The sequence below is a fragment of the Hyperolius riggenbachi genome, chromosome 11 (assembly GCF_040937935.1).
Source record: "Hyperolius riggenbachi isolate aHypRig1 chromosome 11, aHypRig1.pri, whole genome shotgun sequence".
Lineage (NCBI taxonomy): Eukaryota > Metazoa > Chordata > Amphibia > Anura > Hyperoliidae > Hyperolius > Hyperolius riggenbachi.
The window spans coordinates 100,207,356-100,218,399 of record NC_090656.1 but is presented as its reverse complement, the minus strand read 5'-3'; the positions used below and the strand labels follow the sequence as shown (position 1 = coordinate 100,218,399).

At 45.2% G+C, this 11,044-nt stretch overlaps 2 protein-coding genes across 2 annotated transcripts; one reads left to right on the top strand and one right to left on the bottom strand.

Annotated features, from left to right (window-relative positions):
* The first annotated feature begins 1,521 nt into the window (after positions 1-1,521).
* LOC137538249 (uncharacterized) lies at positions 1,522-4,836 on the top strand. Its single transcript, XM_068260309.1, has 3 exons — positions 1,522-1,711; positions 2,954-3,116; positions 3,627-4,836. Exons 1-3 carry the CDS (start codon positions 1,525-1,527, stop codon positions 4,444-4,446), a joined length of 1,170 nt encoding a protein of 389 aa, XP_068116410.1. The 5' UTR covers positions 1,522-1,524; the 3' UTR covers positions 4,447-4,836.
* Positions 1,967-4,935, bottom strand: LOC137538250 (uncharacterized). The gene is made up of 2 exons (XM_068260310.1): positions 4,512-4,935; positions 1,967-2,908 (listed from the first exon to the last, which is right to left on the bottom strand). Exons 1-2 carry the CDS (start codon positions 4,667-4,669, stop codon positions 2,053-2,055), a joined length of 1,014 nt encoding a protein of 337 aa, XP_068116411.1. The 5' UTR covers positions 4,670-4,935; the 3' UTR covers positions 1,967-2,052.
* Positions 4,936-11,044: the final 6,109 nt, after the last annotated feature.

Genomic DNA, 11,044 nt, shown 5'->3' with positions numbered 1-11,044 from the left:
TCCCTTTCACAGCAAACATTACCTAGATAGCAGGCTTACATCATTGTGTAAACTTTTCAAAGGGTTAGGGAAATTAAAATACCTTCTTCTGGCCATAGTGTCCTTATCTTATCTGTTGGGAGCTTACTGTTATTTGCGTGCTTAGATACTGTAGCTAAGAATAAAAACTTTCCACAGTCCCGCTGGAAAGTTCTTGAAAGACTGCCCAGTTCTTGAAAGTTAGGCAAAGACACCCGAACTAAGTAAAAAGGAAAATAAAAAATTGGAGGACACATAGGGACCTCTTTTAGAAAGAAAAAGGGGGTTTACATATATATATGGGGCACTAACTACTGGTATTTATTTTTGGTTGTTAACACCTCCTCTAAATTCACAAAGTCATTGGGAGGATTACCCGTATATCCCCAAATATAAGTTTACCTCGTGTATAAGTCGACTCCAATATGTGACCCTCTTAAGTTGTTTTTTTTTTTGATTCGAGCATAAGTCTACCCAGCAAAGTTAATGTCTCCACTAGGGGAGCAGGAAAAACAGCTGCTCTTGGGGACCAGGAGGTTTTAATGACTGCACTGCATACAGTATTGCAACGATTAACCCCTCCTGTCCTTAAAATGCAGCCAATAACTTTCCAGACCCCCAAGTGCAGCAATTATTCACCCCACTTCCTATAGCCCAGTACCTTTCCCCCTGCTCCTTTCCTTGTTAATTGTTGTGGCCAGGACTTGCAGACCAGTGTTTTCTTGGCATTTCCTTTATCAAGAAAGTGTCACTTACCACTGTGTAAATTGCTGCAAATGGGAATGTCACAATTAGTGCACACATTACTCAGTGTGCTCTGTGTTGCCTGTGACTTGTGTATAAGTCGACCCCTATACTTTTATTTAGTGAGTTAGTCCTACATTTCTAGACCTATAGTCAAGTATATACAATATCTCTGCAAGTGAATCAGCTGATAAACTGCATGTGATGCAGCATGATAGGAAACTCACTCGCTGCCCGTGTGTGGAGTTAGTCTCCCTTAATCCCGCATCCTCTGAAACAGTATTCCATTTGGGTTAAATCAAATTGAATGTCAACCAGGGTGAGATGAAAACCTTTTAACCCAGTTTCAAGTAACATAACATTAGTTGAGTGTTTCCAGGTGTTAGAATAGTCACCCATTCATCGAAGGTTACATCCAAGTCTCTCTCCGGGCTGGTGCACACCGAGCGGCTTTTTGGGCGTTTTCAGATCCGCTTGCGGCTGCGGATCTGCTTGGTCAATGTATCTTAATGGGGTGGTGCACACCAGAGCGGCAGGCGTTTTGCAGAAACGAAAAATGCCTGGGTGAGGCATTTTTTGGATTTCGGATGCGTTTCTGCCTCCAATGTTAAGTATAGGAAAAACGCAAAACGCCTGTAAAACCGCTTGATCAAGCGGATTTTGATGCGGATGCGTTTTTTTCAAGAATGCGCACTTCCAGGTCAAAGTGTGCTTCCTGTGTGGCAGATTTGCATGAGGAATTTTAGACTGCGCAGGAGGAAGATGGCAGCAAAGTGGTTTACCACAGAAAACCTGATAATTAAGATTGAAAACAGCCCAGAACTTTATGACAAGTCTTTGCCTGGATATAAAGACCACCAAAGGGCTCATGAAATCTGGAGCAACATTGCAAAAGATTTTCTTGGAGAAAAATGGAATACTTTGAGCCAAAAGGGCAAGGATTCTAAGAGTAAGTATATGTGTACAGAATTGTTGTATTTTATTGATTTCATGCAGGACTTTGCAGACAATATATTATCACCCCTCCACTAAATGAGTAATTAAACAATTAGAAATTTCATTATCACAGGTCTCTGGCAAAGCTGTTCTCTCTATAGCCATCTCTCCTTATAAACAGCAGGTACATGTGTGTGTATGTACTCACATGTATTATTAGGGCGCTATTTGCCACTTTAGAGTGTCATGAATGATATAGACATACAACACGGTTTCAAGAATGTTTATTTGCACAATAATACTGATCTCGTCATGTAAGTAAATAGCAGCCTGCAGGTTTTTTAGTTCTTACAGTTATGGCACAAAATAATCAGCTAATTTGTCTCTGTTGTGAATGGCAGAAATGGGACCACGTAAAGTAGCTGGTGGTAAAGTGACAAGAGCACTGTTTGAAAGATCCCCCTCTTCCTCCTCTATGGTCATGCTATCTAGTGTTCTCACATAATTATGCAAAATACATGTTGCCTTCACCACTATTATAGCATACTTTGGTTGCATTTTTATAGCAGTGTGATAAATGCGCCATTTGTTTGCCAGAATTCCAAAAGCACATTCTACTACTTGTCTGGCTTTGGTCAGGCGGTTATTAAAGACTACTTTCTTATGAGTCATATCTCTCTGTGCATACGGTCTCATAACATGCTCAGACAGTGCAAAGGCCTCATCAGCCACAAACACACAGGGGTAAGGTGGTTCTACAGTGTCAGGCCAGGGGCGTGGTGGTGGTAAAGTCATCTGGCCTGTGCGAAGCTTCACGCCAAATCGACTGTGCTGGAAGACTGAGGAATCATGGGAACTTCCGTAAGCCCCAACATCCACATAGATAAATTTCAAATTAGGATCCACAACAGCCATGAGCACTAGTGAAAAGAATTTTTTATAATTGTAATAGAGACTGCCAGTGAATGCAGGCATAACCAGCCTGACATGTTTCCCATCCACTGCTCCAAGGCAGTTAGGGAAATCATGTTTCTCCCAAAAAAGCTGCATGTTAGCCTCCCACATAGGTACGTCAGGAGTTGGCATAAATTCCGGTTGAAGTACTTTCCAGATCAATTTGCAGGTGTCCAAAACTAAGTATCGGATTGTACTTCTTCCCATGAGGAATTGGTAGTGAAGTGCTGCATATGAATGCCCTGTTGCCAGAAATCTGCAAAAGAAAAGAAATAACATGTATGTTTATTTTTATTCCTAGTTGCCCTCCTGCGGACAAGATGGAAGTCGGTCAGAGACAGTTACAAAAAGGAGATTGAAAAGCAATACCATGAATCCAAAAGTGGGTCTGGAAGTTCGCAGCGAACAAAATATAAATATTGTGGCATATTAGAATTTCTAAGAAAACATCATGAACCGGCTGAGTAAGTATGGCGTAAATGTTAACCTATTGCAATGTTTGTCAACTTCGCCAATAGAACAGTGAAGGAAGGAGTAGGCCCACAATGCAATTCAGTAGTGTGGAACGCATAATCTGCCATCACTCTACCAAATATATTGGGGGACGTAGCTTAATGTAAGGATGGCATAGGTCCAGTTTAAAATGATTATTACATGACAGGAATGTGGACTGTTCGTTACCCAACATAACAGTTGCCTGACAGTGCTGGTTATATGTTTGGCTGCAGTAGTGTCTGCATCACACATCTGTAACACACATCTACCAAAATCAGTGCTAGTTTACTCAGGCCAGTTTTGCTCTATGCTTGCTCAGGGGCTGTGCCTAAAAGCTATGTACACAAATAATGGGAAAAATAGACAGGCTACTGCTATTGTTTTGCAATGAAAGATGCATCGCATTGTGCCCATATATTTGCTGTGACATCCATGGTCACTATTCCATGAACTAAAGTTGTGCTTTCCCCTTTCCAAAGGACTGAAGATAGCCTACCACCAGATCCTGAGGAGGACGATGTAGAGGTGCCACCTACCACCACCAGTGATGTGGAAGTTGAAGAAGACACTACACAGGATGTTGACACTGCTACACTGGAAGACAGTGACTCTACTACCCCAGATCACACACCACACAGCCCAGCGAGTAGTCGGACACGCACAACTGTCAGGTCTAGTAGAGGTGTGAGGGTAGCTACACAAGGCAGGAGAATAGGAAGAGGTATGAGCAGGGCTGAATACGACCAGAAGCTGATTAGTTCAATAGAAAAGGCTGTTGATCATATGGAGAAGCGAGAGGATGAAATGAAACAACTTAAAGAGCCATGCACACAGTATCTTTTAAGTTTGGTGCCACTATTACAAAAAGTGCCTCCTGATAAGCAATGGGCAGCCAGACATGCCATCTCTGAGACCCTGGGGAGATTCTTACTACCTGAGAGCCGTGCAGATGACAATGTGCACAACTACTTGCAGCAACCACACCTGCCTGCTTCCAGCCAACAATATAATGCACACCCACAACTCTCTTACCATATGCAACGCATTTATGACCCACCCCACTACCCACCAATGCATATGCATAACATGCCATATGGTCAACAGCCTCATTACTCTATGCCTCCACCTCAGCGCCCTGATCAAGGTATGCGATTTCAAACATCATCTATGCACAGTGACTCTACAGTGTACACTGATTTAACATCGCACAGCCAGCCTCATACAAATGCTGAATCAGGTACACATGCTTACAATCAGGGCCCTGGTAGTATGTGTGATTTGCTATCACAACATGACTAGTTTTTTGTAGTTTTACATTTTATTTTATTGTTCAATGCTCAGATTTGGATCTTAGTTTACATTACCTCAATGTTATGAGGAGTCGCTCAGTTGGTGTGATTGCTAGGCGAAAGTTAGTGTCTTGTCGGCGAAGGGCATCCTTCAGTTTGGCTAAAAGGCCATCAAAACTAGGAAAAAAGAGCATGCTTATCTTTAGATCTACTGTTGTTTGTTGCAGAAACATTTTTCATTTGTGACATATTACTTTTGCTGCTGAAAGCAAAGTATGGACAACACATGTCCAAAATATTCTTTGCACAGAAGAACAAAACATTAAAACGAAAGATTTTGTTCAAACATTGCTTCATTACTGTGTCCCATATGCTGATTGTTGCCATATACTTAATGAAGTATGCACCAGGAGTATGTAAGGTCATAATATACTACAAATGTTTTGGGTAAACTATGGATATATAATATAGTAGTTACTCCTATAGAAAAATTAGATGGAGGCCTTAGGCATTGAATACATAACACACCAGGATCAAGTATCACAGTTATTTGGTTAGCTTATGTATAGGGATGAGCGTAATGACCTAATTACGAATTTCCGAAATTTCGCGAAATTACTACAATTACGATTTTAGCAGTAATCGAAATTTCGTAATTTTCGCAAATTACGCAAATTTTCGTAATTACGATTACGAAATTTAGTATTTTAAAGTTTGCAAAGGTTTCTATCCCTCTAGATGCCTTCATAATCGAAATTTCACTCCCGTAATGACGAATTTCGTGTCTCCAACCGAAATTTTACTGTTTCAGGTTTGTAAGGGTTTCTATCCCTCTAGATGCCTAAAATGAATAGCACAGCCAGCCAGCCAGCCTCCTCCCTCTCTCCCTCTCTCCCTCTCTCCCTCTCTCCCTCTCTCCCTCTCTCTCCCTCTCTCTCCCTCTCTCTCCCTCTCTCTCCCTCTCTCTCCCTCTCTCTCCCTCTCTCTCCCTCTCTCTCCCTCTCTCTCCCTCTCTCTCCCTCTCTCTCCCTCTCTCTCCCTCTCTCTCCCTCTCTCTCCCTCTCTCTCCCTCTCTCTCTCTCCCTCTCTCTCCCTCTCTCTCTCTCTCTCCAGAGATCTGTAGTACTTCAAAACCATACTCACATTCATGACATGTCCAGGGATCAAACCCAGGCCAACCACATGGAAGACAGCTATGCTCACCACCATACCACCAAACACACACTAAATAGACTGCTAACCTAAATCTTACTTGTAGACAGTCATATGAGACACATGCTGGGTGCAGGGCTTTGTGATTGGACCATGCGATAGAGTGAGGTGCAAAAATGAAATCATGCCTAGCAGAGGATGGTTTCACAGTGCTAAATGCTAGGCTGGCTGTGGTGCAATTGGTTAGTGTGTCTGGCTGGTAACAGCAAGGTTACAGGTTCGATTCCATCCAGGCATGTCTTTTCCTTTTGCGTTCAACAGTTGTCCAAACAGAGTCAACAGAGCCCCAGATAGCCATGTAGAGTTAGGTCACTGCTAGCCTGGCTGTGGTGCAATTGGTTAGTGCGTCTGGCTGGTAACAGCAAGGTTACAGGTTCGATTCCATCCAGGCATGTCTTTTCCTTTTGCGTTCAACAGTTGTCCAAACAGAGCCAACAGAGCCCCAGATAGCCATGTAGAGTTAGGTCACAGCTAGCCTGGCTGTGGTGCAATTGGTTAGTGTGTCTGGCTGGTAACAGCAAGGTTACAGGTTCGATTCCATCCAGGCATGTCTTTTCCTTTTGAGTTCAACAGTTGTCCAAACACCGAGCACAAAGTTTTGCATGCGTAAAGTTTTACGCACGCAAAATACCCCATGGGGTTCAATGGCGCAGCGCGCGCACGCAAAAGGAAAAGACATGCCTGGATGGAATCAAACCTTGCTGTTACCAGCCAGACACACTAACCAATTGCACCACAGCCAGGCTAGCTGTGACCTAACTCTACATGGCTATCTGGGGCTCTGTTGGCTCTGTTTGGACAACTGTTGAACGCAAAAGGAAAAGACATGCCTGGATGGAATCGAACCTGTAACCTTGCTGTTACCAGCCAGACGCACTAACCAATTGCACCACAGCCAGGCTAGCAGTGACCTAACTCTACATGGCTATCTGGGGCTCTGTTGACTCTGTTTGGACAACTGTTGAACGCAAAAGGAAAAGACATGCCTGGATGGAATCGAACCTGTAACCTTGCTGTTACCAGCCAGACACACTAACCAATTGCACCACAGCCAGCCTAGCATTTAGCACTGTGAAACCATCCTCTGCTAGGCATGATTTCATTTTTGCACCTCACTCTATCGCATGGTCCAATCACAAAGCCCTGCACCCAGCATGTGTCTCATATGACTGTCTACAAGTAAGATTTAGGTTAGCAGTCTATTTAGTGTGTGTTTGGTGGTATGGTGGTGAGCATAGCTGTCTTCCATGTGGTTGGCCTGGGTTTGATCCCTGGACATGTCATGAATGTGAGTATGGTTTTGAAGTACTACAGATCTCTGGAGAGAGAGAGAGAGAGAGAGAGAGAGAGAGAGAGAGAGAGAGAGAGAGAGGAGGAGGAGGAGGAGGAGGAATGGCTGTGCTATTCATTTTAGGCATCTAGAGGGATAGAAACCCTTACAAACCTGAAACAGTAAAATTTCGGTTGGAGACACGAAATTCGTCATTACGGGAGTGAAATTTCGATTACGAAATTGTAAATTACGATTTGAAAATTAATTACGAAATTACGAATTTGGGTCGTAATGTTAAATTTCGCATTCGTAATAAAAGCAGTTCGAAATTTCGAAAATTTCGGCTCATCTCTAGTGCTGAGCAAAACAAGTCTTTCAGAGTGGAGAATGCTCGTAGAGCTTCTGGAGTCCAGTGGTTAGTATCTGCCCTTTTTTTGTAAGACTGGTGAGGGGTGAAATGACCGTGGAATACCCCTTTATGAACCTTCTGTAATAGTTCGCAAAGCCTAAGAACCGCTGTAAAGATTTTAACCCCACGGGTTGGGGCCACTCTAACACAGCAGAGACTTTGGCGGGATCCATACACAGGCCCGTGGTGGAAATAATGTAACCCAGAAAGGCGACAGATGTTACTTCGAAAATACATTTCTCAAGTTTAGCGTATAACGAGTTTTGTCTTAGTTTGCTGAGTACAAATTTCACATGCGTTCTGTGCTCAGAGAGGTTGTTGGAGAAAACAAGTATATCGTCTAGATAGACCAGCACGAATCTCCCCAACACCTCTCTGAAGACCTCGTTGATGAGTTCCTGGAAAACGGCCGGGGCATTACATAACCCAAAGGGCATCACTAGGTACTCGTAATGCCCGTCTGGCGTGTTAAAGGCCGTTTTCCACTCATCACCCTTTCTTATGCGTACCAGGTTGTACGCGCCCCGTCAATCCAGTTTTGAGAAGATCTTGGCGTCTGTGACCTGCGTAAATAAATCGTCTATCAGGGGTAACGGATATCGGTTCTTTACCGTGATTTTATTCAGTCCCCGGTAATCGATACAGGGCCGCAGGCCCCCGTCTTTCTTTTTAACGAAAAAGAAACCTGCTCCAGCAGGCGATCGGGACGGACGAATGAAACCCTTGGCTAAATTCTCACGGATACTTTCTTGCATGGCCAACTTTTCTGGCCCAGATAAATTGTACAGATGACCCCGAGGAGGCATACAACCAGAACGGATATCTATGGGGCAATCAAAAGAGCGATGTGGGGGTAATTTGTCTGCTGCCTTGGGACAGAACACATCAGAATATTCTAAATATTGCTCAGGTACCCCTTGTACATGAACCCTGGTTTGGCCCAGTGTCACCTTCCCTAAACATTGCTGAAAGCAGCGTGCTGACCAAGAAACCAGTTGGCCGGTGGCCCAATCGATGTGCGGAGAATGAAGGTGCAACCATGGCATGCCGAGTATAATGGTGGAAGTAGACATATGCAACACAAAGAATTGTAATTTTTCCCAGTGCAGAACCCCTACGGTGACTCCCACCTCTGGTGTCTGAGACAGTGGGTGACTCCCTTGCAGAGGAGAGTCATCCACTGCCGTAACCTGGATGGGTGGTTGTACAGGTGTGAGTGGGATACCCAATTTCTTAGCAAACTCAAAATCCATAAAATTTGCCGCGGAGCCTGAATCGATAAAGGCTTCCGTGACCTCGGTTTTATCTTCCCACGTAATGGTGCAGGGAAGAAGCAACCGTTTTTCTTCTAAGGGTAAAAGTCGGACGCCCAGGGTGTTACCCCCTACCACTCCCAGGCGGTAGCGTTTTCCCGGCTTATTAGGGCAGTTTCGTACTATATGCCCCCCTTCAGCGCAATACAGACACAGCTGTTCGGTCATTCTCCGTCTTCGCTCCACCTGGGTCAATTTTGACCGACCAATCTGTATTGGCTCGGATGGAAGCAAGACCGGAGAAGACGAAACAGTAGGAGGTGGAATCACTGGGGCTGTGGCGTAAGACACCCCTCTGACACGGGAACTACCCCTGGTCTGCCTTTGGTAGCCCAGCCTGCGGTCGATCCGGATGGCCGCTGAGATGGCCTCATCAACTGTTCTGGGTTCGGGCTGACTTAACATCATGTCAGAGACCTCATCGGACAGCCCTGACAAGAAACAATCTAACGGCATGAGTGTCCCACCTGGCCGTAACTGACCACCTCCTAAACTCGGCCGCGTAATCTTCGACCGGACCTTCGCCTTGACGCAATAGCTTGAGCTTCCGCTCAGAAGTCGAGGCAAGGTCTGGATCGTCGTAAATTACCGCCATAGCTTCAAAGAATTCCTCTACAGAGGTAAGCGCTTTGTCTCCGGTGGGCAGGCTATATGCCCATGACTGGGAGTCGCCGGACAACAAAGTTTTAATAAACGTGACCCTCTGGGTCTCAGTACCCGAAGATTGGGGTCTCAACTCAAAATAGGAAAATACTCTACTCCTAAAATTCCGGAAGTCAGATCTGTGGCCGGAAAAGCTTTCAGGGACAGGCATACGTATGTCAGAGCTAGGAGAGGATCGCACATGATTCACTGATGTCTGGAGGGTTTGTACAGACCCTGATAGGGCATCAATAAGAGTTATGTGGGTGCCCAGCAAGCGGCAAGTACACCCAGACAATCAGTGTTTGCGTCCATTTTGTATTTGGGTCTGGCGTTCTGTAACGATCGGTGGGCGCAGGGAGTATCTGATTACCGGTGATCTGCAGTGTCACCGGAAATACAGATATATACCAGATTATAAGTGATCTGCAGTCTCACCGATAATCTGATATACAAACTAACCTCTGTTCACCTGAGTAGAGTGTAGTGTTTGGTGTAACAGTATCACTTTGAGGACTAGGCCTCAGTGCAGCAAGGAGTACTGCACAGATTCCTTCCGCAGACCTGAGCTCTCCAAGACGGGAGGAGTCAGACTGACAGTAGGAAGGATGTCTGAAAGTGACCCTCAGGAGAAGGGTCGCTAACAGAGCGAGAAACCGCCTCCAACGGTAAGGTCGGTTCTCGAGGTCGGATAAGCCAGGTCGTACACACACGGACAGATAAAGTACAAGATCAGGAGGCAAAGGCGGAGTCAAAGTACAGGCAGGGTTCAGCAACGGGGTATCAGATATATCGGGGTACAAAATCAGGAGGCAGAAGCAGAGTCAAGGAACGAGCCGGGGTTCGGCAACAGAGTATCAGAAATATCGAGGTACAAGATCAGAGTTCAGAAGGGTAGTCAAGGCAGGCAAAAGTCATAACAGATAATCACAATCAAACTAGTACTTTAGCTATCAACAGAATCTAGCTAAGTGTAGGATTACAGCTCCAGCTGGTCCCGGCACACTTGCGGATCTGACTACGGATCTGGGTGCTCCCACATGTGTGATCGCACGCCAGACAAAGAGCAAGTGAACAACCAGCAGTATATATACTCTAGGACCTTTCCAGGACCTCCCTAATTGCTGGTCCAATGAGAGCAGTGGAATTTGTCAGCTGACCCAGCTGGTCAGCCGACACCCTTCTAACTGCTATTTAAACTCAGCCTTTCTGCTCGCGCGCGTGTAAGTCTGAATCTTGGTGGACTATCAGTCCCAGCCACACCAGTACTGTCATGCAATGTATCTAGTGCGGGGGCCGCCTCTGATGCGGATTCCGCCGCACTGCCTATGCGGCATGCAGCGTTTTTTCCGCGTTGTGACGCCATGCTGGACGCGGAAACAGCCGCCTCACCTTGAGAGACGGCGGCATTTCCGCGTTTCCTTACAATTACCCTTTCTATGCCATGGAAATGAAAGCTGGACATATTTCCCCCATGTACCATACGAAAATGTTTGGCCACATTTGAAATATTGCTTGTGAGCCAGCCGGCCCCCAAGTAATGTTCAGCAATACGAGCCTTTAGAGGCCTAGTGGTACATCCCACACACTGGACAGAACAGGTATTGCAAGTAATCAGGTAAATGACGTTCTTAGTATCACAATTAATAAATTGTTTTATGGGGAAAACATGTCCATTGGAGAGGGAAACTACACTCCGAGTCATAGTATGCACAGAGCAATAGTGGCAGATGCTATTACTTTAACTCCATAGCAGGGG

What these genes read in the sequence shown, in the direction of transcription:
- LOC137538249 (XM_068260309.1), top strand. Translation starts at nt 1,525, where the DNA reads ATGGCAGCAAAGTGGTTTACCACAGAAAACCTGATAATTAAGATTGAA. An exon ending in AAAGGGCAAGGATTCTAAGA is followed by an intron (nt 1,712 to 2,953) that starts GTAAGTATATGT and finishes TTTTATTCCTAG; the next exon opens with TTGCCCTCCTGCGGACAAGA. An exon ending in AAACATCATGAACCGGCTGA is followed by an intron (nt 3,117 to 3,626) that starts GTAAGTATGGCG and finishes CCCTTTCCAAAG; the next exon opens with GACTGAAGATAGCCTACCAC.
- LOC137538250 (XM_068260310.1), bottom strand. Translation starts at nt 4,669, where the DNA reads ATGTTTCTGCAACAAACAACAGTAGATCTAAAGATAAGCATGCTCTTT. An exon ending in CGACTCCTCATAACATTGAG is followed by an intron (nt 2,909 to 4,511) that starts GTAATGTAAACT and finishes TTTCTTTTGCAG; the next exon opens with ATTTCTGGCAACAGGGCATT.